At 36.6% G+C, this 27,386-nt stretch overlaps 1 protein-coding gene across 1 annotated transcript in view; it reads left to right on the forward strand.

The window, feature by feature from the left end:
- The window catches only part of Col5a2 (collagen type V alpha 2 chain), a 137,458-nt gene that overhangs the window by 85,243 nt on the left and 24,829 nt on the right, over positions 1-27,386 (forward strand). Inside the window, exons 8-31 of the mRNA XM_052192725.1 lie at positions 728-805; positions 2,999-3,043; positions 4,255-4,308; positions 6,477-6,530; positions 7,232-7,285; positions 9,935-9,988; positions 10,887-10,940; positions 11,811-11,855; positions 12,328-12,381; positions 13,596-13,640; positions 16,043-16,096; positions 19,262-19,360; positions 19,699-19,743; positions 20,400-20,498; positions 20,870-20,923; positions 21,141-21,248; positions 22,227-22,280; positions 22,719-22,817; positions 23,286-23,339; positions 24,019-24,117; positions 24,224-24,277; positions 24,366-24,419; positions 25,379-25,432; positions 26,074-26,127. Coding sequence (XP_052048685.1) covers positions 728-805; positions 2,999-3,043; positions 4,255-4,308; positions 6,477-6,530; positions 7,232-7,285; positions 9,935-9,988; positions 10,887-10,940; positions 11,811-11,855; positions 12,328-12,381; positions 13,596-13,640; positions 16,043-16,096; positions 19,262-19,360; positions 19,699-19,743; positions 20,400-20,498; positions 20,870-20,923; positions 21,141-21,248; positions 22,227-22,280; positions 22,719-22,817; positions 23,286-23,339; positions 24,019-24,117; positions 24,224-24,277; positions 24,366-24,419; positions 25,379-25,432; positions 26,074-26,127 — 1,518 coding nt within the window. The remainder of the gene's footprint in view (positions 1-727; positions 806-2,998; positions 3,044-4,254; positions 4,309-6,476; positions 6,531-7,231; positions 7,286-9,934; positions 9,989-10,886; positions 10,941-11,810; positions 11,856-12,327; positions 12,382-13,595; positions 13,641-16,042; positions 16,097-19,261; positions 19,361-19,698; positions 19,744-20,399; positions 20,499-20,869; positions 20,924-21,140; positions 21,249-22,226; positions 22,281-22,718; positions 22,818-23,285; positions 23,340-24,018; positions 24,118-24,223; positions 24,278-24,365; positions 24,420-25,378; positions 25,433-26,073; positions 26,128-27,386) is intronic.

Genomic DNA, 27,386 nt, shown 5'->3' on the forward strand with positions numbered 1-27,386 from the left:
CCATGGGAGGAGATTCAGAAACAAAGTGTGGAGCAGAGACTGAAGCAAAGGCCATTTAGAGACTGTCCCACCTGGGGATCCATCCCATATACAGTCACCAAACCCAGATATTATTGCAGAGGCCAACAAGCGCTAGCTGACAGGACCCTGATATAGCTGTCTCCTGTGAGGCTCTGCCAGTGCCTGATAAATACAGAAGTGTATGGTCACAGCCAACCAATGGACTGAACACAGGGTCCCCAATGGAGGAGCTAGAGAAAGAACCCAAGGAGCTTAAGTGCTTTGCAGTCCCATAGGAAGAATAGCAGTAGGAACCAACCAGTACCCCCCCCCCCATGTTACACATGGAGGGACCCATGGCTCCAGCTGCATATGTAGCAAAGGATGGCCTTTTCAGACATCACTGAGAGGAGAGGTCATTGGTCCTGTGAAGGCTGGATGCCCCAGTGTAGCAGAATGCCATGTCAGGAAAGTAGGACTGGGTGGGTTGGTGAGCAGGAGGAGGGGGGAAGGGTTAGGGGGTCTTCAGGGGGAAAACGAGGAAAGGAGGAAAGGGGATAACATTTGAAATGTAAATAAAGCAAATACCTTATAAACAAGGAACAAGGTCAAATATAATAAAATGTAACATTTAAAAAAATAAAAGTAAAAGCTTTGACTCAAAAAAAAATAGTATGTTGATTCACATCTTTTACAGTGGAAACATTGTCAACACTTTCTTTTACAGCCCTTTTCAGCTCAGATGGCTGGGTTGGATGAAAAATCTGGACTTGGGAGTCAAGTAGGACTCATGCCTGGCTCTGTGGTAAGCATAAAAGTTACTGATAAAGTATTTGTTGAAAGAAGCTTAAGTTAGCCAGTTAAAGGCCAATGAGATAACTCAAAAGACTACTGATCTGAGATCAAGCCCCAAGAAACATATGATAGAAGAGAACAGACACTTCTGATTTCCATATGTGCAACATGGCACGCATACACCCACACTCTCACACACACAGAAACACACACACCCACAAGCACCCACATGTGACTTGTACACATGCACAGAGACACATATATGCACATATGAATACATACACAATCACACACAAACACACACTCACACATACACATACACTTATACACAGAAAGGCACATACACACTCAATATACATATATGCAAACTCTCACACATATACACATGCACACACAAATATACATACACACAAATATTATAAATACAAAGAAAATTAAAATGTTTAACACACAGTTATTAATATCTTTATTTAGCAAGTCCTCCTGTGTGCAATTTAAAATCTCAGTGATGTTCCATTCATACCCACACTAAGCATTTGTGAGCATCAGTAAACTCTGTCTACATATTTCATTTAGTACTTGAGGAAGTATGAGACATAACTACCACCATCAAACGAAGACTGTTCCTTTATAATCTAAAAGTGTATTTATTATATTTTATTTTGCTGATTAGAAACACTGATTTGGCAGAATTTTCAAATAAATTTCCATTTTTATGAGTTCCTACTGACCTAATATGCTTTGGCTGCTTTATTCCAGCAACTATGCTTCCTGGCTAGTCCTCTTTTGTCTCTGGCCTCTTGAATTTTCCATCTCCTCAGATTAATTTTTAAGTTGGCTATTTGAAAAATTCTGTGAGAAAAATTAATACTCTTCAAATAAACTCTCCCATGCCTTTTGATCATAATAATTCAAAATTGTTCCATGTTAATGCAATTTCAAACAATAAGAAGTGAAATCACACCTTGTAGATCTCACTCTTTTCATCCTTAAGGCCAGTTTTAGAATACTTCAAGCATGATTTGTGTATTTTCTAAGTTACCAGTGGCACTATCGACTGGTTGGTTTGTGATAATTTTCTGAGATACCATATTTATATATTTATAGTTGAAACTACATATATATTTATACCTGCATCTTATCAAAATTTTATTTACTTTTAAAGACTTTTTTTACTTAAAATTAATGTTTTATTAGCATATTTTAATTATATATAGCAATGGCAATTTTTTACATGTACAGAATTTAATAATGTTCCTTCTTGAATTTTCCTTGTTTGTCCTTTTCCTCTTAATCTTTCTCTTCCCAAGCAACCATTCTTCTACCTCCATACTTTTAAGGTCCTTTTTTTCCTCAGTAGCTAGCGTGCATAATGAACTAAAAATAACTTAGAGGCTTTTACCTAATTGAAATTGATTTTAGTTAAACTGATTTTATTTTATAAGGTTTGACATTAAGTTTTGTTGTCCTCATACAGAATCAAAATTTCCTGAAGTCTCCCTGTTTCTTGTGCTTCAGGGAATCATTTAATGTGTAGATAAGGAAGACTGATTATATTTTTCATATATGTTGTGAAAGAGAAAAATGTTCCAGGGAACTCAGTGCCTAGATAATTTTGAACTGATATTGGAAATAATCTAATAAAGGCTATTGGTTTTATAAACTGTTAACTTAGCTTGTTATTTAAGTTAGGCCACAGGAGCTGAAGCATCAAACCAACTGTCTGCAAAGACTATGTACCTGCCAAGATTTCCCCTTTCTCAGATGGTTTACTTTGTTAGACCCACCCATTTGAAAATGTGTCCTAGACACAACTGTCACTCAAATTTAATCTCCCAGAAGAGCAAGTTTGGGGCCCTTCAGTCAGTTGTCACTTTCCAGATTCTAAGCACCTTCAGCATTTTAAAAAATGTTACTTGAGGAGATGAAGAGATGGCTCAGCTGGTAAAAGCACCTGTTCTGTCAGAAAACCCAGGTTTGATTCTTAGTACCCTCGAGGTGGCTTACAACTATCCATAAGTCCAGTTCCAAAGGGTATAATATTCTCATATGGCATCTAAGAACAATAGGCACACATGCCTTGCACAGGCAAACATATGACCAAAATACTCATACACCTAAAATAAAATAAATAAATCTATAATATAAAAGTAAATAAGATGTGACATAAATATGATATAATGTTTTTCCACTTATTTTTAAGGGTCCTGTTGGCCCAAGAGGACCTCAGGGTTTACAAGGCCAGCAAGTAAGTGTTTTTATAATTAATTTATATGCTGTAATATAAATAAAGATCACAAATAAGGCTAATGTTTCATGATTACTTTAGACGGAAAATTAAACTGCAGAATTCTCACTTGGAAGGGCATCTGCCTATTAATCCTTACTGATAAAGAAGCACATGTAGCCTTCTTTTTCATAGTTTATTTTTTTAAACTAATGTTCATGTGTGTGCATGTGTGCATGTGTTTGGGTGTGTGTGTGTGCACGCGCGTGCACGTGCACACGTGTGTATATCTATTTGTGAGTGTGTAGAACAGAGACTGAAGTCATATATCTTCTTTGTTCTTTGATTGATTTCTTGAGGAAGGGTTTTTTGCTGAACTTAATCAATCATAAATTTGGCCAGTCATCTGACTGGTTTGCTCTAGAGATGCCCTGTTCCCATTTCTGTTTACCAAGGACTGGGATTATAGGGTGGCCACCATATCTGCCCAGCTTTTATATGGGTGGTAGAGGCCCACAGTCTGATCATTCCCATGTCTGCATAGCAAATGGTTAATCCACTGAGATGTCACATAGCCCTCATAGTTTCTTACTGGTTCCACATATTCGTCATCTGATTTCTTTATATGACTGACCTCTAACACTAGGAGTTATGTGACATTATTTCATGTCTTATAGAGTTTCATAATTGATTATTTCCAAGTCTCTGGCATTACAATTAGATAATAAAGGGTTACTTGCAATTAATATTATTGTAAAGTAAAGTCAAGGTGGTTATTTTGAGGAATCTTGCTTGAAGAATGTTCTAATACTATATACTTCCTTCCCACATCTACCAAATGTCAGTAAAAGTATGATGTATAACTATTTTACTCTTTGCAATGATTTAATGGGTATTAGCTAATAATACTTCAAAAGAAAAAATCTTTACTTCAATCAAGGTAACCACATTGTCATGATCATCTATATGGACTTTTCTGATGGTAAATACTGTTGTCTGAATACCCATCCTGAACTAGCACTATTCTATTTTAAATGGACCAATAAACTAAGTCTTAATCCTAATCTAATTTCTCACATAATGAAATTGCATTATATTCAGCATCAATGATTTATTAAAATTATATGTTTTGGAAGTGTCAGAGACCAATATCAACATTGTACCTTGTCAAATGTGCAGAAATTGGTATGCTGCTTTCATTTGGTTCATTTATCATTTGTTCTCAATTTTAGGGTGGTGTGGGACCTGCAGGACCTCCTGGTGAGCCTGGCGAGCCTGGACCAATGGTAAATGTGGAATAAGCATGTCAGTCCATTGCACATGGGCGTACCTTTATGATGTGTTGTGAGATATTTGTTCTCCTAGGCTTCAATAACTTAACAAGAAATGATAATCCTGGAAGCCCTGTGTTGTGGATTATATTAAATTCTGTGGATTTTTAACTCAGAGTATGAATATTGTAGAAAGTATTGATACAACATGTGAAAGATCTGTATGACAAGAACTTCAAGACTCTGAAGAAGGAAATGGAAGAAGACCTCAAAAAATGGGAAAACCTCCCATGCTCATGGATCGGCAGAATCAATATAGTTAAAATGGCCATTTTGCCTAAAGCACTATACAGATTCAATGCAATACCCATCAAAATCCCAACTCAATTCTTCACAGAGCTAGAAAGAGCAATTATCAAATTCATCTGGAACAACAAAAAACCCAGGATAGCTAAAACTATTCTCAGCAACAAAAGGAAATCTGGGGGAATCAGTATCCCTGACCTCAAGCAATACTACAGAGCAATAGTGTTAAAAACTGCATGGTATTGGTACAGTGACAGGCAGGAGGATCAATGGAACAGGATTGAAGATCCAGAAATGAACCCACACACCTATGGCCACTTGATCCTCGACAAAGAGGCTGAAAACATCCAATGGAAAAAAGATAGCCTTTTCAACAAATGGTGCTGGTTCAACTGGAGGTCAGCATGCAGAAGAATGCGAATTGATCCATCCTTGTCTCCTTGTACTAAGCTCAAATCCAAATGGATCAAGGACCTCCACATAAAGCCAGACACTCTGAAGCTAATAGAAAAAAAACTGGGGAAGACCCTTGAGGACATCGGTACAGGGAGAAAGTTTCTGAACAGAACACCAATAGCGTATGCTCTAAGAGCAAGAATTGACAAATGGGACCTCATAAAATTACAAAGTTTCTGTAAGGCAAAGGACACCATCAAGAGGACAAATCGGCAACCAACAAATTGGGAAAAGATCTTCACCAATCCTACATCAGATAGAGGGCTAATATCCAATATATATAAAGAACTCAAGAAGTTAGACTCCAGAAAACCAAACAACCCTATTAAAAAATGGGGTACAGAGTTAAACAAAGAATTCTCACCTGAAGAACTTCGGATGGCGGAGAAGCATCTTAAAAAATGCTCAACTTCATTAGTCATTAGGGAAATGCAAATCAAAACAACCCTAAGATTTCATCTTACACCAGTCAGAATGGCTAAGATTAAAAATTCTGGAGACAGCAGGTGTTGGAGAGGGTGTGGAGAAAGAGGAACACTCCTCCACTGCTGGTGGGGTTGCAAATTGGTACAACCACTCTGGAAATCAGTCTGGCAGTTCCTCCGAAAACTGGGCACCTTACTTCCAGAAGATCCTGCTATACCACTCCTGGGCATATACCCAGAAGACTCCCCACCATGTAATAAGGATACATGTTCTACTATGTTCATAGCAGCCCTATTTGTAATTGCCAGATGCTGGAAAGAACCCAGGTATCCCTCAACAGAAGAGTGGATGCAAAAAATGTGGTATATCTACACAATGGAGTACTATTCAGCCATTAGAAACAATGAATTCATGAAATTCTTAGGCAAATGGATGGAGCTAGAGAATATCATACTAAGTGAGGTAACCCAGACTCAAAAGGTGAATCATGGTATGCACTCACTAATAAGTGGATATTAACCTAGAAAACTGGAATACCCAAAACATAATCCACACATCAAATGAGGTACAAGAAGAAAGGAGGAGTGGCCCCTGGTTCTGGAAAGACTCAGTGAAACAGTATTCAGCAAAACCAGAACGGGGAAGTGGGAAGGGGTGGGTGGGAGGACAGGGGAAGAGAAGGGGGCTTGCGGGACTTTCGGGGAGTGGGGGGGCTAGAAAAGGGGAAATCATTTGAAATGTAAATAAATTATATCGAATAATAAAAAAAAATTAATTAAAAAAAATAAAAAAATAAAAAAATTTATAAAAAAAAAAAAGAAAGTATTGATACTAGATTTGAGCAATTCAATGGTTCTGTTCTTGTGCACCAGATATGAGACACACAGATAAAATTCAGAACATTAGTAATGTTACTTGATATTTTTTCATTGTCTTAATAGTGTTGGAAGGATGAATATTCTTTTAGCATTTTATTGTTTTACTTTTTTTCTTAGGGTCCAATTGGTGCCCGTGGACCAGAAGGCCCACCTGGGAAGCCAGGAGAAGATGTAAGTTTCTATATATAACACATTGCTTTGGAGTATGAAAGAGGCTAACAGGGAGCTACAAGGTTAAGAGGAGTATTCTTGTCTGATTCCCATTTCACTTCCTCATTCTTTCAGCTCCTATTACATCCACTCTAAAATGGAGAACACAAGTTAAGGTTTTCCAAAATCAGAAAGGACTCTTTATTATGAAAGTACTAAATTATTAAATACTATCTCTATTGTATTCTCCAAGATTTGTATTAATATTTATCTTTGAAAACAAACAAACAAACAAACAAAAAACCCAACTTTTTGTCTTTTAGAAGACTGGAAAGGTGACTTACGTTAAACATATGTTTAAACATGTATAACACATGTTTATTTTATTTTATTTTATTTTACTTTTTACTGTTCTGGAATCAAATTGGGGTATTGTGCATGATCGATAGGGTCTCTATCTTGAGCTGTGCCCCAGCCCTTTGCATGTAAATTCTGATCTTCTGAAAGTGTCAGATCAGAATATGTTATTTTGCACCCATCTATTCTCATCAATAACTTAAACAGCAGGATTAAATGTTACCCTAGTTAGAGCCTGGGTTCTGTTTTTACACTTTGCAGCATAGCACAAAACTTGCTACAGATATTTCTTCTGTAATTTTTCATTCAATCTCAGAGAATAATATTTAATCTATCCATACCTCTCACCCCCTCTTTCCATTAAGGGTGAACCTGGAAGAAATGGGAATACAGGTGAAGTGGGGTTCTCAGGATCACCAGTAAGTAATGGTTAACAGTATAATGCCACAAAGGTTAAAGAAAGTGAAACTTCCAGCTCATGGTACACACGTGTGTTAGACCATTATATTAAAATGCAAACTGTGAAGGGACATTTTGCCAGCACTACAATGAATTCCAGTTCTCAGAATTGCATTGGCTCCAGATGAAAACTTTAGAGCTAAAATAATTGTATCATGACTATAATACACATGAATACTCCCAAACTCAAAATTTCCACATTTATGAAGTATTTTAAGAAACCATCAATGTGACATATTTACAATGTAAACACCTGAGTTTTGTTGAGCTCTAAATATTTTTATTGTATAGCAGCTCATCTGTTTGAAATAATAACTTGAGTTTGTTGCCATGTATGTGTTTTTAATCAACTGGGGACTAAATCGTGGACAGGATGCTCCTTTGGCTGCTCCCCAAGTTCTAATATGTCCTGAAATCCTTTATTAGTATCCTGGGCCCTAAAATCTTAGGAAGAGATGCACTTATTGCTAGGATGTCTAACACAGCTATTTTATTTTCTTTCAATTCACCCAAGAAACACATATCTATGAACCGATTCCACCAGAATTCAAGATCTGGAACCTTGAACATTCCTCAAACCTGCCTGTTTGACTCTCATGTTGCTTTGTCTAGTTTCTTTTAGGGTGTGCTGGATTATAATGGAGAAAATAAGAGACAGAGGAAAGAAAAATCATCCTCTGGTTTGCAAACATGTAGTTTCTCCTACAGCCCCAGTTTAGTCCAGCCCATCTTCATTTTAGTTCCTATAATTTCCTAATGTTTCTATGCTTATTATAACCATCCAGTAAGTACTGCATGACCCTCTGTTTACTTTCTGGAAAGCGATGAGGTTCATTGCAGGGATTTTGTTTTAAACAGAGGAATGTTGATCTTTAACTGGGATTTATAGGGCTCTAAGGATTATTTAGTTTCCATTATGAAGCCAACTCCTCATCTTCCTGCTTTCTTTCCTTTGCTCCCCCATGAGCCTGGGTAAAAGTGCAGACAAAGGCATGAGAGATAGCCACTAGGACAGAGATGTCATTTTCGACCAACTCAGGCTGGAAATTCCTATGACCTTCTGCACTCCTGCATGGACTCAGAGCCTGTGTGTCCACGGGGAGGAAAGTACTGTGCCAGCCCAGCACAGATGCTAGCTCATTGCAACAGCATGTATTTGTGCTGTGATGACAGCCCTGGGTCAGCAGAATGGGAATGAGTCTTTACGAGTGTTAGTACATCTAGTTCATTTCCTTCTTATACTAAATTATGCAATCACAAGAGAATCCCCTCCACACACCATAAAAGCTGAAGTTATTTTCTTGAAATAAACAGCTCAGTTATTCTCACTTAGACTTGGATGTGTGTGTACTGAGTTGCTTGCTCAGGGTGAAGGGAAGTATAGTTCAGCAAAAGGGAGGGAACTAGTAAAAAAAAAAAAAGACAAAGCAGAAAAGCAAACAAAAAAACTTTAAGGGACTTCTTGATGTGAAAGACTTTCTGAGAAAGGTTGTGTCAACAGAAGAATTAGCCGCATCTCATCTCTTCTGAGAGACAATTAGTATACATTTAAATGTCCTACTTTCAAAACACTAAAGAAATATTTGCCCTGCAAGAAGTCACAGAAAATATTGCTCTGATCATATCACATGATTTTTATTATGTGGCTTGTTCATTCCTTTAGTGAATAGTGAATAATGGCTGTAATGTGGAGTGGAAAGACTGCACACGGGGAAGTGCTGAGGCAAGAGAAGTTTCTCTGAAAAGATGGGTGGAAGTGACGAGGGTCTGAGGCATTAAACCTTTCCTTCAGCCAGTTGCCAAGCTAATGATTATTTACAGCATAAGGTTTCGTGTTAGGGATCTTATTGATGATTAAAAATTATAGTTGAAATTCAGCAGTGGTTTGTTAACAACAATGTGCACTATCTGGGTACAGACCCTTCCAGTGGCAGTAGTAATAGGAATTCAATGCAAAACTAAATTCATGTAGGCAAAGAGAATATGTGTGTGTGTTTGAATTTCTGGGGTCTTATTGTTAAAGAAAAGTATATGAAAAAACCTTAAATATTGTTTCAAAGTAGTTATACAGCTAGGTTTCATTTATGGTTATATTTCTATTCTCTGTTTTAATGTGCTTGAGTAGAAGAAATGGAATTAGCAGAGACAGAAATGATTGAATCAGAACACAAAACCGCCCTCACGTTTCCTGTCTTTTTCCTCCTCATTTACTTTTACGCAGTCATCACTTCCACAAAGTTTGTCTTGAACACTTACTATTTAAAAATCACGATTATATTATACTACTCATCCTATTGCCCATGTTCAGACAACAATAAAAATAATCAAAATCCTTTGCTTGCTACATACAAGGACCTCTTCTCTTCTAGCACAGGTGAAGCCAATGGCAAGGACACGCCTCCACACACACCTTTGTGCGGCATGCTTCCGTTTCCAACAGTGTGCTTGTCTTTCTAGTTTTCATCACCCTACTAACATTTTTATAGACAGAATTGTGTTCTTTCCTCTATTATGTTGGTGTAGATGATGTGTCAGTTTTCTGCTGGGCAAAGGCATATTAGTCATTTGTTTTTATTTGACCACAATGTGCCTATGTACCTTTCTCTCAGGGTGCTCGAGGATTCCCTGGTGCTCCAGGTCTCCCTGGCCTGAAGGGTCACAGAGTAAGTTGTCTTAATTTCCATTTTTACAGAGTGGAGTATGGGAATAATTCAATCAAAACCTTTGTAATTCCTAGTGCCAGTTGTCCTTCGCAGCTTGCCATTGCAACGCTCTTCTGCATTACAAAAATCATAATGCTACCCTAAGTTTCTTTTAAATTTCATATGGTTCAATAAAGCTATACTGTGTTACATGAAAGGATATGTTGAGTGGGAAGAGTCTCTGACTTACAACCTCAGGCAATAAATGGATGTACTTAGTAAAAGAGACAATCATTGTATAGTGCAATAAGTGACATAATTAAAATGGTGACACTAGGTTAAAAGGTCTACCTAAGAAGTTTTCTAAACTTAAGATAATAAATAGATAACTATTAAATATACTGCTCTTAAGTATAATCTATCATCAGCCATCTGCTATATATGTATTTGTAGTGGATAAGGATAATATCTCTTTAACTTCTATCAAATTATATATCTAAACCCAAGGCCAACCAGTTATAATAAATGGGGTAGTCAATTTTTGAGGAGGTGAAATTTCAAGAAGAATGTGTATTGTTATCAAGTAACATTTTTTGATGTCTTTTGGGGAATTGTTCCAAGATAACCCGTAACAAAGCATGCATTAAAAACTTATATAAATCTATAATCTATCTAAGGTCAGTATAATTTTTATAATATAGATTAAATTTCTAGAAAGCCATCATGTTTTTGATGATCAATGTTTAAGCTGATAATATTGTTTGTAAAATTTAGAAATAAAATAAGCAGTGCTTTTATTTGTGAGATTTGTTTCCATGAAGTACTTTATATAAATGATCTTTTTGGTTCTTTCTTCTTTTATGCTTTTTAAACAGATGAAAGCTAAAAAATATTTATGAATTTATATTGTTTTTCTCAGGGACACAAAGGTCTTGAAGGCCCCAAAGGTGAAATTGGAGCCCCTGGTGCTAAGGTTTGTTCAACACTAAACTTGACTTATGGTATCAATTCAGTTGCTGTGAGCACTTTTTAAATTAGGAATAATATGGAGAGGAGAGGGACTTAAATTAACATCCAATTAAATAAAAAGTTTTATGGTTACTTAATTCTATGTCAAGACCTCTAGCCCTTCTTTCCCCCCCCCAAAGAAATTTGTTTATATAGGTAGAGAAAATAGCTCAGCTGTATCAAGGAATTCTTAAGAGGAGAGCATAATTATGAGATATATGCATGGAAAAATGTTTTAAGATTTTATTTGTCAGTTTCCTAAGAACATAATTTGGTTACTTTTAACATTATAAAATTTTATTTGGGATTTTTTTAGACATGTAAGTTCCCACTGACTAGAGATGACAATTTATATCAACCTTCTTAAAATTCCCAGTTTAAAAAAACAATAAAAAAAAATTGAGAGTTGGGCGTTGTGGTGCACGCCTGTAATCCCAGCACTTGGGAGGCAGAGGCAGTGGATTTCTGAGTTCGAGGCCAGTCTGGTCTATAGAGTGAGTTCCAGGACAGCCAGGGCTACACAGAGAAACTCTGTCTCAAAAAATCAAATAAATGAATGAATGAATGAATGAATGAATAAATAAATAAATAAATAAATAAATAAATAAATAAATAAATTCCCAGTTTAGATTTTACTTCTTTCTTTGGCAATTAAAGTTTCATTTAATTCTTAAGAAAAGACAGTAAAATAAATTCTGAAGTCGTCCCTTGAAAGCACATTTTTCAAATATACTTTTTGAAACTGTACCTTCAAAGTCATGCATGTATGGACCAGCAGTTTGATAATGATATTTAGATTTCGCACCCCCGTGACATATTCTTTCCTCTGCTTTAGGGTGAAGCTGGCCCCACTGGTCCAATGGGTGCTATGGGCCCTCTGGTAAGCATCACATTCTTTCTTTCTTTATTTTTCGGGTTTCAAAAAGAAAATGATCAAGTAAAAAGGCATAGTTAGCTAATAAATTACTCTGAAAAGTAGCTGAGAGAAAAGCGACCAAAGTGAGTTGCATGTTTGACGTGAAAGTTTGCCCTTCCAGGATGTCACTGGTCTTATTGGCTGTTGGATGCTCTTACATCCAGTGTAGCAATCAAGAATGACTCTTATTTAGTTTCTTAAATCCAGGTTATATGGAATCTATTTGTATCAGGGTTTGGTTCTCCTTAGATAAGCAGATGTTCACATCCAAATTCACTACTTTCAATATTGCCTTTTATGGTAATTATATTATTTCATAGGTCTCATATTTTATTTATGTTATGTCTAAATTGGATGAGGTCATGAACTAAACCCAGCCTAGAACCTAGGATATAAATGCTTCAGGAGACTATTTTTCCTCCCATCTTATATATAGGGACCAAGAGGAATGCCAGGAGAGAGGGGAAGACTTGGACCACAGGGTGCTCCTGTAAGTACACTTGATCATGTATTTATTGAGAATTATGTTTAACTTTTCTTCAGTTATGTTTTACTGGATATGCTTTGTAAATGAGAGTAAAGCAAGGCATATGACTTCATGGTGGGAACAGTTTTATTTTGAAATAAATATCAAGCTCAAAATAATAGCCAGCATGCTATGACATTCTGAAAGCTGTGAAGAGAATTCATAGAACATACTTTCCCTCAGTTTCAGCTGCCATTATCCTTTGGTCTGTTCTGCACTAAGCCTTTCCAAATACCCGAGATAGCTACTGTATGCTTAGCCCCTTCCTTTACTTTGTATGCTGTCTCAGCTCACTAATGGAGACAACCACAGCAAGGCAAGGAATGTTCCCCCTCCATTTAATGGCAACATGCTACTGAGGAATCCAGATTAAATTGGCTAGTTCAGAGTCTGTTCTCTTATAACCCATTTGACATGAGTGGACTTTGGGTCTTAGGTCAGTTTTCTTGAATATTATAATGCGTATATGAGAAACTGAAGTGGGTTGCAATTAGAAAGTATACCAATCAAAAATGAATAAAGGAAGCAGACTTTGAAAGGAAAAGCTGGATGTCATTCTAGTTATAACAGAATTCTGTAAACACCCAGTGAGTTATCTGCTTCTGTAAACATGACCAAGGAAAGGGCAGAAGAGGGAAAGAACTGATACAGTTTTCAAGGAGAGTGTCATCAATTGCAGCCTTCAGCAGGTGATATCCCACTGACTCAACAGACCCTGAGGGGGATCTGGGTGAACCCCTCAGAATCAATTTGATCTTAATTTTTGTGTCTTAGGTGTTATTTTGTTTATTTTGAAAAAGCTCTTGTCCTCAGAGTTAATTTGGTCAGTAAAAGGCCAAGATACTCAAACTGTCATTGTATCTGAGTTTACCTGACAAAGGGTGATACAGTTAAGTAAAGAGAATATTTTGATCTGTTTTAAGTCTTGACTATTAATTGCTTATTGTTTGTTTGGTTTTTACTGATACAAGAATAAATATACCTATTGCTACTTTATATGCTTTTTAGAAACGCATGCCTTCCTTGCTGTTGGCTTCCTTGCCAGTGGCTTTTATTATCAGTCTTAAAAATGTTCTTTAATCTTTTCACTGGAAATTGGAAAACAAATGAATCACGAAAAAAACAACATGGAAGACACAATCTCTTTTTTAAAAATTTTCCCATTTTCTGTAAATTAGGGACAACGAGGTGCCCACGGTATGCCTGGAAAACCTGGGCCAATGGTGAGTTCTGTTATTTTTCGTATTAATTAATTAATTAATTAATTAACATATTTTTCATTTGTATATTTTTATCACTCATTTGTTTATTCATCCATTATCTCATTTGTTTTGTGTAGACATTTACAGAACACCTTCCGTGTTCTACACACTTGGATTAAAATTATGATAAACACAGTTCTTATTTTTGAAAACTGGATTTATTAATAGAAATGTGTAATACTACTATTAATGCTGTTGTGTAGAGTGAATTTGAAACATATGATCATAGAGGAGGATGTGATTCAACCTGTAATAGATGAAGGATGTAAATAAAAGAATTAATAAATATCAATAAAACCTTGATCATTGATATCTAAAAAGTCATGAGTGTAATTTTATCTACAGAATGAGTAAGTGAAATATATGAGGAAATACTGAGGGTAAAATTGAATCATCAGGTAAGTACTAGGTCACACAATTACATCTACTATGTTGAGGACTGCTTAATCTCTTTCATATTTCACATATTGAGAAATCATTCTGTAGCATTAAGCATGGGTATGCATGACTAGACAGCATCAGTTTTTGATATTGTAAATGTATGAACATGGTCAAGATAGAATGTGAATACCATTAACTTAATTCAGGAAAGGAGCTGTAAAATTGTAAACTAAATCTATCATATTGGCAGTGAAGTCTCATTACATTTTACTGAGCGAAGGAAGGCAAATTACTCATTGTTTTCTTATTTAAGGAGTTGGTACATGATGATATTTAACTAAAATTAGTGTATGTCTGTGTTCAGATTGCAACCACTTTATAGAGAATTTTTAAATCTATATTCATCAAGATAAAGGTAGTTCTATAACTTCATGAATTTATGACATGCCATTCACTTTTTTCCTTATTTGTAGTTCTATATCTATCTTCCATCCCCCTTTTCCATAGGTATTGTCTTAGTCAGGGTTTCTATTCCTGCACAAACCTCGTGGCCAAAAGCAAGTTGGGGAGGAAAGGGTTTATTCAGCTTAAACTTCCACATTGCTGTTCATCATCAAAGGAAGTCAGGACTGGAGCTCAAGCAGGTCAGAAAGCAGGAGCTGATGCAGAGGCCATGGAGGAATGTTTATTACTGGCTTGCTTTCCCTGGCTTTCTCAGCTTGCTTCTTATAAAACCCAAGACTACCAGCCCAGAGATGGCACCACCTACAAGGGGCCATGCCCCCTTGATCGCTAACTGAGAAAATGCCTTACAGCTGGATCTTATGTAGGCATTTCTTCAACTGAAGCTCCTTTCTCTGTGATAACTCTAGCTCGTGTAAAGTTGACACAAATCCAGTCAGTACAGGTATCTTAAGATCCTTTATGTCTTTGAGTATCTGAGAAGTTAATGAGAAAAGGGGATTTTCAGTGGATACAAATCTCTATTTATTGTACCAAGGACTCTTAAATTATACTTCTATAAACAAAACAAAACCAATTCTAATAGCTGAGTGATAATAGTTTTTCTGATCTGTAAAGCAATTGATTCATATATGGTTTTATAAATTTGCATGATTTTTACTGGTTCTTTAGTTCTATAGTAGTGCTACCTTGGTTTTCAAAAAGGTTTCCTGTTCCATTTACAGTTAAAGTGGTTATTCATAAAATATATGTAATAGAATAGATTTGTGATTAAATAGCCTATGGAGATTTTTTTTTGGAAAGAATAAAAGTTAATTCAAGCAGCTGCACATGATAAATTGTGCTTATATTACAAAACCTCATTAAAGTGAGGTAGAAAGGACAGAGGGAGATTTTTAATCACATGGGCCAATTTTAAAGGTTGAAATTTTTTTCTATATTCCCAAAGACAAATAGAAATATATTATTCAAACATTTTGGCCCCAAGTATTTTTCTTCCCCCTGTTTCCTATAAAAATGAAATGAAATTCAGGACAAAATGAGTATACTTTGAAAGATTATATTAATCACAACTCATGGAACCCAAACATTGCATGATTAGCACTGTATCCCTAAAGTCATACCTTTTAAACTGTTTTACACTGATTACAGAAGTTGTCCATGCTTTTCCAAATATTGAAAGTCATAAATAACACATGCTAGTGCTTTATCCAGATGGTTGTGAGCTGCCATGTATGTACTGGGAACTAAACTCAGATCTTCTGCAAAAGCAGCAAGTGATATTTTTCCTGCAGCACCATCTCCTCAGCCTTGGTAACTCAACTCTGATGGTTGAAATGATTTGAGAACTACTTTAGGACAGTGTTGGATGATGTTTGGAATATAATCACATTGTTCTTTATTATGTACAGATTGTTTCTATCTGTTGAAATACAGATTTTTCCTCAAAGAATAGAAAAATGGCATAATTATATATTGATTAAAAATATGTGACTACTTTATGGTTTTCCCACACTTAGGGTCCCCTTGGGATACCTGGCTCTTCTGGTTTTCCAGGAAATCCTGGAATGAAGGTAAGCTAGTGACCGTACTCAATAAGTAAAGGGTAATTCAGTAATTGAAGAGGGTGGGAGTTATTCTTAACAAGGAAAGAGCCTGGGTTCTTAAGGAAGGAAAATTTAAAAGGCATGGGAAAAGTGAAAGCTATTATATATTATATTTATTATATTATAAAGCTTTATTATATCTGCCATGAAAAGAAAGTTACTTAAAGCTGTGTAATTGGACTCTAAAGACAGACTTTTGAAATGGTTGTAAGGAAGAACTGAGTGAATACTCTGTTCTTGGATAGAATGTGGAAAGTAATCAATAGCAGACTGTTTTAAACAATGGGAAGTTAAATCAGATCTTGCCAAAAAGTGTTGCTGGCCATTATTCTGCCCCTCCCTACTCAAGCCCTTAAAGATGTAAGCAGGGAGGACACTTGGATTACCATGTGGGAATGGATTAAAGTATTCTGTGGGAATTGTATTCTGTCACAATTTGTTCTTTCAAGTTCCTTGGGACAGAGTCAAAGATTTTACTTGCAGGACATTAAGACTAAGCTAGTGAAATCACAAATAAATTCAAAACACCAATTGTAAGTTGTGAGCCACTGGATTTAATTTCCCCTTACTCTAGCAGCAGTAACTTTCTTCATCTTGAAAAAGAGATTTTTCGTACAAGATTCAGCTTGCCAATTTGATTGCATGTATGACCCACCAGAAGCTTCTCTGTGCTTTAAGACAGATGTGCTTGCTGACAGGAGCCTGATACAGCTGTCTCCTGAGAGGCTCTGCCAGAGCCTGGCAAATACAGAGGTGGATACTTGCATCCAACCATTGGACTGAGGACTGGGTTCCCAATGGGGTCCCCAAGGGAGGAGTTACAGAAAGGATTGAAGGAACTGAAGGGGTGTGCAACCCATAGGAAGACCAATAATATCAACCAATCACACTCCCCAGAGTTCCAAGGGACTAAACCACTAACCAAGAAATACACATGGAGGGACCCATGGCTCCAGCCACATATGTAGCAGAGGATGGCCTTGTCAGGCAATCAGTGGGAGGAGAAGCCTTTGGTCTTGTGAAGACTTGATGCCCCAGTGTAGGGGAATTCGAGGACAGGGAGGAGGGAGTGGGTGGGTAGGTGGGGGTACGTCCTCATAGAAGCAGGGCGAGGGGCAAAGGGATAGGGTTTTGGGGAGGGACTGGGCGAAGGGATAATATTTGAAATGTAAATAAAGAAAATATCAAATAAAAAAGAAAATAAACAAAAAATATTAAATGTGATTATCTGTATAAAACCTTAATATAAAGGGGGGAGCAGAATCCAGTCAATATACTGTAGGTTCATGCTTCTTGTTAATAGCTGTACTAAGAAGGAATCTGAATTTAGGAATCAAAAGAACCTGCCATTTTAAGTTTTCTTTGAAATGTGAGAATCATTTTGCCAAACTCTCCAGGTTAGAAGCTTTAAACTGAAGTCTTAAATCGTTTCAACAACTGGTCCCTTCATTCAATGAGAACCTCTTTGTTCCTTTAGGTCTCTGATCCCTCTGAAGCCCATATTCCTGTTCTTCCTTTTCCTGCTCCACCTCCTCCTTCTTCCTCCTTTCCCTTCTCCTCCTCTGTCTCTTCCTCCTCCTTTTTCTGTTCTTGTTTCTCTTACATAACATTTGCTCTTCTTCCTCCATCTTTCCCCCTTCTTTCTTGTGATACTGGGATTCAATCCTATGGCTACCCACATTTAAGCAGGTATTGACTGTCATGTTGCACCCCAACAATGAAGTTCAAATTTTATTTATTAGATACATGTCAATACCTAATCTTGACACAACCTCTGTCCATGCCCTAATTAAAATATACATCATTCCTATTGCGGTTTCACATGCTCAGACTGAGTGCTGTCTAGGAAAAGAAGAAAAAGATACTCACTGAGCCTTTTTCTATGAACTATCAAAAAGAGGTTTGTCTTCATTCTATCTGTAGTTGAACATTAGTTCAATTTCTCCAGTGAAAATTACACAAGTAATTATTTGTGACACTGCCTGGTACCCCTGTGCATTTGGCTATTGCATCCATCTTAATAAAACTTAATGTAGTAAGTTGTATATATCTCAGAATTTACTTCACTGTCTTCACATTCTCACTCTCTCATCATAAAATCCCTGGTTTTGGTTATAGCAGCTTCTCTAAGACTGTCCCATAGTTTCTGGCTATCTATGGATCAACTTTCACATCCAGTCATTTGCAGTTCAGTGAAGAATGGAGGGATGGAAGGAATTGAATATGTTTTGTGACTATAGACTAGCCTCTTAAAGCTTACAATGTGAGTTTTCTTAGTTCTTCTGAGATTAGATACATGTAGATACATATGATGAATGAAACACAGGAGCTAAATTTGAATTCCAGAAAAATACAGGAAATGCTTGTTGTATAAATGTGTCTCAAAATTGCACAAAAATCCTCATACTAAGTTTGTTTATATGAATGAAAGTTAAGTGAATGTGGTACATATGGCTTTGCTCTCTGAATAAGCATCTTGGACTGAATTGAAGGTTGCCGTGGCCTTCCATTCCATTATTACTGCTGTCATTCTAACATCCTTTAGGTTCCAGAAGAGAAAGTGTCATTTACTTGTTAAGACATTTACTTTTCACTTTTATGTTGCCAGAAGTCACTAAAGCTACTTCAAAACCATGTGCTTTCTATCTTATTGAATAAGCATTTCTTTGAAGGTCAATAAGTGAACTTTAATAAGTCAAATCATATCTTGTACTCTGAAACTTAATTATATATTATATTTTATTAAATATATATCATTTCATATTATATATATTATGTAGAAAGGAAAAAAATCTTGTCTCTAAATGGTAATGTGCAATTTCACATGTATTTTTCTGGTGAGTTTAACCCATTCAAGGAGTTAGTGGACCTATAACAAAATTTAGCTATAAAGTAGTTATCAGATTGAGGGTATGTTTGGAAATCTTCAGTTGCCTTCTGTGTTTCCATCCAGCTTTAATTATGCAGTTTCTGGTTGAACTTCAAATGTCCAGGTTTACCCTGAAAAGAAACAATCCTTTAGATGTTTTAGGTACTTAGATTGAAAATGACAAGCAGGCAAATATGCAATCACCTTTACGCCACAGTACTAGTGTTTTACCTAAGTTAACATTTTCTTTTCCATCCCTTTAGGGAGAAGCAGGTCCTACTGGGGCCCGAGGCCCTGAAGGTCCTCAGGGGCAGAGAGGTGAAACTGGGCCACCTGGTCCAGCTGGCTCTCACGGTCTTCCTGTAAGTGCCTGACATACCTAAGAGCTAGCCCAGAAAGATGCTTATTTATTACAGTATCAGAAAAATGTAGCTTATTTAACATAATCAATTCTGAGTGATTAACACTCAGGAAAAGAATATTTTACATGTCAATACAGCCTGCTTTTTCTGTCTTATGGAAAGGTTACTCACAAAAAGTAGTTATAATTATACAATAGTATATAAATTATATATATACATAAATATATAATAATAAAAATGTTGTCTTTGCAATTTTCCTGCCTATTCTTAGGTGATCTGAATACTAGATGTGTCAAATGTAGCTTAATATTTCAAAATATGTTTCATGTACTTTTTAGGGTGCAATGGGGACTGATGGTACACCTGGCGCCAAAGGCCCCACAGTAAGTACCAGCACACATGTCAGGTGATTTTCAACAGGATGTAGTCCTTGGCTTTTGATGCTAGTGAGGTGCACCACCCAGGGATCCATTCCATACACAGTTACAAAACCCAGACACTGTTATCGATGCCCACAAGTGCTTGTTGACCAGAGTAGGATATAGCTGTCACCTGGGAGGCTCTGCTAGTGCATGACAAATACAGAGGGAGACACTCTCAGCCAGCAAGTGAACTGAGCACAGGGTCCCCAATGGGGGAACTAGAGAAAGGACCTAAGGAGCTGAAGGGGTTTGCAGCACCATTGGAGGAACAACAATATGAGCTCCCAGGGACAAAATCATCAACCAAAGAGTACACATGGAGTTACCCACGACTCTAGATGCATAGGCAGCAGAGGATGGCCTTGTTGGACATTGAAGGGAGGAAAGGCTCTTGGTCTTAGAGAGGCTTGACGCTGCAATGTAGGGGAATACCAGGACAGGGAAGCGGGAGAGGGTTGATTGGGGAATGGGGGAAGGGGAGATGGCTTATGTGATTTTCAGGGGAACCAAGACAGGGGACAGTATTTGTAATGTACATAAAGAATATATCTAATAAAAAAAGATTGCTAGTGAGGTCTACACTCATCAGCTCATCATGTCATCCTTGCTATTGTTAGGGATCTGCAGGAACCTCTGGCCCTCCTGGCTTAGCAGGCCCCCCTGGGTCTCCTGGCCCTCAGGGCAGTACTGGACCTCAGGGAATCCGAGGACAACTGGTAATATCTGTTAAATTATGGCTTAAATACTCTTAGATCATTTTACCACTTCCCCTTCTCCTTTCCTTCCTCCAAATCTTCCTGTATAGCCCTTCTTGTTCTCTTTCAAATTCATGGCCCTCTTTCCATTAATATTATTGCATAAATATGTATGTATATCCATGCTTGGCATGGATGATCATGCTTGTAATCCTAGGGCTTGGAAGGCGGGGACAGGCACACAGGTGCCCAATCAAAATGCACACATGCACAAAATTTATTGCATTTTGTTTTAGTACGAATTCAGTGTAGACTTGACAGCCTATTCACTGTACTTAATGAGGAACTGGTTAAATGCCCCACTTCTTTCAACTAATGATATTTTATTTTAGGGTGATCCAGGAGTTCCAGGTTTCAAAGGAGAAGCTGGCCCAAAGGGAGAACCAGTAAGCCTTAATTATTTTAATGAGAAAAATATAAACCTTGTCTATAGGTATTGTTTAAAAGTTTCATGTATTTAAAAACAACACTAGGATAAAATAATTAACATTCTTTAATAACAAAATTCTTTAATAATAAAATAATTAACATTTCATTGGATGAGTTTCCTGACATTTACTTACTGAACAACTCTTCCTGTGACCTGTCCTTCTATTTTAATAGGGGCCTCATGGTATTCAGGGTCCTATTGGTCCACCTGGTGAAGAAGGCAAAAGAGGTCCTCGAGGTGACCCAGGCACAGTTGGTCCTCCAGGACCAATGGGAGAAAGGGTAAATGCGAATAATAAAATGACTGTTTGTCTACTCTACTGTACATGTCAACACATTTACATGGGAAGTAGTATGAGTGAAACTGTGAGTACAAAGGAAAGATAAAGCAAGAAAGACCTGATGCAGATGCCTTGCAGGGCACAGTGTGACTATCTCAATGTAAAAAGAGCCAAGTGTCTACTTAAGCTTCACTTATTGATTCAGCAAATATTGACTGACTGATTCGTATAAACCAGCTTGACCTTTAAGTGCTTGGGATACATCAGTGAACAAGAAACTTGTGGTCCTCATCCACATATGGTTGTACGTTACTGGGCAGTAAACAGTGAAACGTTTTAGTAAGTGCCCTCCCTGTACAGTATTAACTAATTGCTCACAATGGAGACTGGCTATGGGTGGAGATGAGTGATAAGTTCTAGGTTAGTTGGTAGGAGACAAAGGAGTATGAGACGACAGCAGGTAGGTTGAGTCTGGAGGTGGAGAAGCCTGCTGGGAAACATGGCAGATAGAACAATTTTTCAATAGAGGGCAAGAAAGAATTTGGCTGTTTTAAAGAGCAGGAAAGGGTGGGATTGGTAGAGTATAAGAAAATGGACATGAAGGGACAATGCTGATTTCATGTTTTCGTATAGTTTTCATGAAAGCAAGTCTTCTACAAGATGAAAGAACACATGCTATTGTTGTCACTTTGACCACAGTAGACTGTGATTGTGGTTTTTGTCTCTCTATATTAGACTTTTATGTATTTATTTTACAATTAATTTTAGAGGATGTCTTTTAAAACATTTGGTTCACTACTCATGTTTGTCAAACTTTTAAGTAATTTTTCTAGTAATATTATTTTCTTTATGTTTACCTTTTGCTGTTTTAACTTGATCAGACCTCGGAAAATCTGATAATGCCAGAAATAAAACCTTTTACTAGGTACATGCCCCAGTGATAAACAATATCTCAAAACTGCATTTTGGTCCATTGTAGGGTGCTCCTGGCAATCGTGGTTTTCCAGGATCTGATGGTTTACCTGGACCAAAGGTAAGATCTCACCAAAACTGACATTTCCAGATTGGGAATGTGTCCCTGGCTCATATGAGTCCATACCATAAGGGATATAGAAGCAGGGATTGCTATATTGAATTGAATAATTGAATAATATGAGGCATTGCTCCCAGACTTTTTCAGTTAACTCCTGAGAATAAAAGCATGTCATGCTTTAGTTTGGGTGAAATTTAACATCTAAAATTCTTTCCTTATTGGAATGAGGCTGAAATTTCAGCTTTCTTTCCTTAATGGCTACTAAGATAATTTTCATACAGGATTCAGGTTAGAATAAAACATTCAGTGACATTGTTTGCAAATACATCTTTGTCATATCTTTAACAAAAATTGCCTTTTGGTATGTATTTGGAAAATAAGAACTTAACCACTTTTTGCTTTGTTTCAATGTTGCCCTGTCTATCTTCATTGGAGCAGGGTGCTCAGGGAGAACGTGGTCCCGTAGGTTCTTCAGGGCCTAAGGGAGGCCAGGGAGACCCAGGACGGCCAGGCGAACCTGGGCTTCCAGGTGCTCGGGTAAGAAGCCTAGAGTTGGTTATATGCTATGGTGACACCCAAGTTATTAATGTTTCATTTCCTATTTTTATCTTTAGCTTGTTTTACAACATGAAGCATTGATTTAATAGTTATGAACGGATGCATTGTTTTAAAAATCCTGCAATTCTATTTCTGACATCCATGTAAAATGCAGTAATTTCTAAAAGACCCTTTTCAAAGGAGTATATACAAATAACTTTGCCACTTGTTATCAGAACATTATCTATTTTTAAAATTTTACACTTTTAAATTTCATACTAAAAATAACTTGTTTGACCTTTGGTAAAGAAACTATTATTTAATTTAACAAAATGTCCTTTAAATTTTTATTTGTACTGTGAAATTGCCCTTCTGTTTAGTTGTTTCCAATAAATCTTGTGTTTTCTGTGTGAAGTCTTTACTTCAACTGTTGTTCAGCAACAGATAATAGTTGATTTTCTTTGTCAGGGCCTGACAGGAAATCCTGGTGTTCAAGGTCCTGAGGGAAAACTTGGGCCTTTGGTAAGAAATTTAAATAATTTTATCACTTTTAACATTTTCCCATAGATGATGTGTAAGCTATATTTAGTTGTCCTATGGATGGTGGTCATGATCACATTCTTTTAAGTACTCACTAGTAATGATTTCTTAGTATCTCTATATTTTCAAATTGAACAAGATGTAAGTTAAATTTTCTTGATTGAATGTTTGAAATAGAAATTAGTTCAGTGAAAAAAATTGAAGCAATGTATTTAAATACTGTCAAAATATGTTTAATAATATTCTCTTTCCCTGATTGCATTCCACTTTTACATGTTTAGAAATAAATATGTTGTCATCTTATGTATTCGAATCTTTTTAAAAAATATAATTGTGAAATGGGAATTTTTAATGCTTAAGACTACAAAACAGAGGAAATAAAAGAAGGAAAGGTCTGTCTCTTAATATGAGAAGGCTAGGAGATGGCGACAATGAGATTTATGAATGGAGCAAAATTAGAACTTCTGTCCTAAATGCTCAAAGTACTTCAGGGCTTTGTAGGAAAATAACAGCTTTTCTTGTTCACTAAGAGATGAACATAAGGAGATTAGTGTTTAGTTAAAGTGACTTCTATTGTTAGGAAAGACTGGCAACAATGTGGGTAGAGTGGTGCTTAGAAACAGCTCACACACAACTTACCTGCCTGCTGTCTACACTGCAGGGTGCTCCTGGGGAAGATGGCCGGCCAGGTCCTCCAGGCTCCATCGGTATCCGAGGGCAGCCTGGAAGCATGGGCCTTCCGGGCCCCAAAGGCAGCAGTGTGAGTACAATGATCAATGTTCAATAACCCACTGGAATCAGCTGTTGAAGGCCAAGGTATATTTCTTGAGTTAAATGAATTTAGAACACTATTTATTTATTCTTAGGGTGACCTTGGAAAACCAGGAGAAGCTGGGAATGCTGGCGTGCCGGGGCAAAGGGTAGGTATCCATTTTCTGGTATTGAATAAAAAAATCTAAAACTATACAAAATCTGATGACCTCACCTAAAATGCTCATGTGATCCTAGGGGGCTCCTGGCAAAGATGGAGAAGTTGGTCCTTCAGGCCCCGTAGGACCTTCGGTATGTTACTTTCTTGGTTTATACTGTTCATTTGAACGTTGTATTTCTCATTGTTTCTCCAAAATTACTCATAAGTAAGTTTCAGGGAAATGGAATGAGGAAATGAGACTGAAGATCAATTTCAGTCTTTATTTTATTTCTCTAAAGTAGTGCACTGTCCTTTCTCTGTAAAAAGACCGATCTAATTTAAACTATAAAGTGGAGTGTCGTGGCAAAGGCTACCCTCTCATCTTTGCATGCCATCGTTGAAGAAGAACAATAGATCAATTAAGAAAAATAATATTTGAAAATGTTTATAATGTATTTTATTTAAAATGTATAAATGCAGAATTATACTTACTTGATAATTTATCTTATAAAAACATATTAAGTTGCCTGGTTTTGAAAAGGTAAAAAGAAATGATGTTCATCTTCTGAGGTTACATTTTTATTCTAAGAGATTTTAAATTGTTTATCAGATATATTTTCACATATTTAGCTTTCATAGGGTCAGTTTAAGTAGTCTATCAAATGTTAACATTGCTTTCTTTAATCATTCTACTTTGAAATTATTAATGAATTATGATGAATAGAAATAAAAATCACTAGAAATACAACCTTTTAAATTGGATATAGGAAATAATACATTTCCAATTTTTCAACTATGTTGGGCTCTAGGCCTTTCATATTTGAACTAAAACCACTACAACCAACAACAACAAAAACAAAAACATCAACAACAAACCATGCTGTAATTTTTTCACTGGTCTTTTAAATGAAATTTTCTCATTTTCAAGAACTTCAAATAATGACATTTGGTAATTTTTAATACTATCTTATTATCTGACTAATATGTAAAGTGGGGGTTGTAAAAAATGCAAAATTATGAGTACTCCTAGTTCATGGAAACAGGAAGTAGACATAGAAGTCTGGTGGGATTTATGCTTTTTTTTTTTTTTTTTTTTTTTTTTTTTACTTAGGGCCTAGCTGGGGAAAGAGGAGAGCAGGGACCACCAGGCCCTACTGGCTTTCAGGTATGTACTAATTTAAGTTTTCGTTTATCCTATGAATTGCTTTTAAAAATACTTTTTTGTTACTTTTTAGTAATATAGGAAATAGCCAGTTGTCAATGCTCATACCTGCACTTCTACCAGTTGGGAAACTGAGTTGGGGGCTGGGGGTAGCTATGAGTATACAGCCATCTTGTGCTACATATTAAATTCCAGGCAGGGATAGAATACAGAGTGAGACCCTGTGTGTGTGTGTGTGTGTGTGTGTGCGTGCGCGTGTGTGTGTGTGTGTGTGTGTGTATGTGTGTGTGTGTACATGCACATGATAAAATGTTTGAATGAGGCAAAGTTCTTTAATTTTCAAAACAGTCATCTTTATTAGATAATATAAATGATTATATTTAAACAAACATTGTTCAAAGATAAGGAATATCCTATCTCTGAAATAAACAGTTCAAACACAAAGCTGGTAAGAAATTCACAATATGGGCTGGAGAGATGGCTCAGTAGTTAAGACCACTGATTTTTCATATTTTTTTTCTTAAAATGTCCATACATTGTCTTTTGCATGAAAAAGTAATGAAGTATAAATGTAAAGTATTTTGTGTTGGTAGCTGATTAAATTTAGAGTAATTCACTGGTTTTATTTGTCATTTTTGTTTTAGGGACTTCCTGGTCCTCCAGGGCCACCTGGAGAAGGTGGAAAGGCTGGTGATCAAGTAAGTTTTTAAATAATAATAACATATAAATTGATGGACTAAAATATCATCTTTTAAAAGTGAAGCTATAGGTTTTTCTGTTAAACAAGTCAAAGGACTCAGATATCAAGCAACTTGCCCAAAGTCACACAGTTCATACCATCTGAACCAAGAACACATGATTCCTATGTTCACAACTCACATATTTCCTATGTTCACCCCTCACTTGCATGCTTCATATGTTCACAACTCACATGGTTCCTGTGTTCATAACTCACATGCTTCATATGTTTACACTTCGCATGCTTCCTACGTTCACAACTCGTGTTTTCTGTGTTTGCAACTCACAATTTTACTATGTATCTTATGTTATACAGTTTTACTAAATGATTCACAGTCTGGAATTGATATAAACATTTTGCTGGCACAGAGCTTTGCTCTTTTATCTTTGATAGATTAATATATTTATCACCATTCCATAAACATTTGCTGAACATTCTACATGCATGGCTCTATTATACAATGGACCTCTTCAGCCAAGGCAACTGGTCTTGGGTTATGTAGTTCTGTATTTCTAAAAATAGGAGTCAGGGGAGGGTGAGAGACATAGACAAAAAGACAGAGAGAATATAGGAGAACAGTATCATACTTGCATGATCCTAATGCTACAGCAGGGAATGTGCTATATATGTAGAAATCATGGTATAGGAAGACTTTCCAAAAGGAATAATGTATATAAGGTGTAAGGGATATAGATGACAAAGCTGGAAAAATGCTTCAGAAAATAGCAATGGTGAGTGCAAATGCTTGCTGAGTATTTCACTGTATTGTGAAAATACAGTGTTGGAAGTGTGGAGCAAAGTCTAAAGTGGTAGAGATGAGGCTGCAGGTGTGAATTAGGAACCATATTGGAGGTAATCCTAATTGGGCATCATTTGTTCATTCTTAGAGGAGAGAAAAAAATGGCAAAAGTCATTTAAGCAGGGATTGCTGCCTCCAGATTTGGGTTTTAGAACTATCACGTTATACTGAGAATGTTTTATTTCTGAAGAAAAATCTGGAAGAAGACTTGATAAAGTTATCATTTTTAAAATTCTTCTCTCACAATACATCCTGTCTATACTCACCCCTCCTTCCACTCCTCCCAGTCCTTTTTCCCACCTCTCCTCTCCCGAGATTCACTCCTCCATTTCCATTTAAGACAAGAGCAGGCCTCCCAGTGATATCAACAGAACATGGCATAACAAGCTACAAGACTAGGCACAAACCCTCATATCAAG

The sequence above is a fragment of the Apodemus sylvaticus genome, chromosome 9, assembly GCF_947179515.1.
Source record: "Apodemus sylvaticus chromosome 9, mApoSyl1.1, whole genome shotgun sequence".
NCBI classification, from domain to species: domain Eukaryota; kingdom Metazoa; phylum Chordata; class Mammalia; order Rodentia; family Muridae; genus Apodemus; species Apodemus sylvaticus.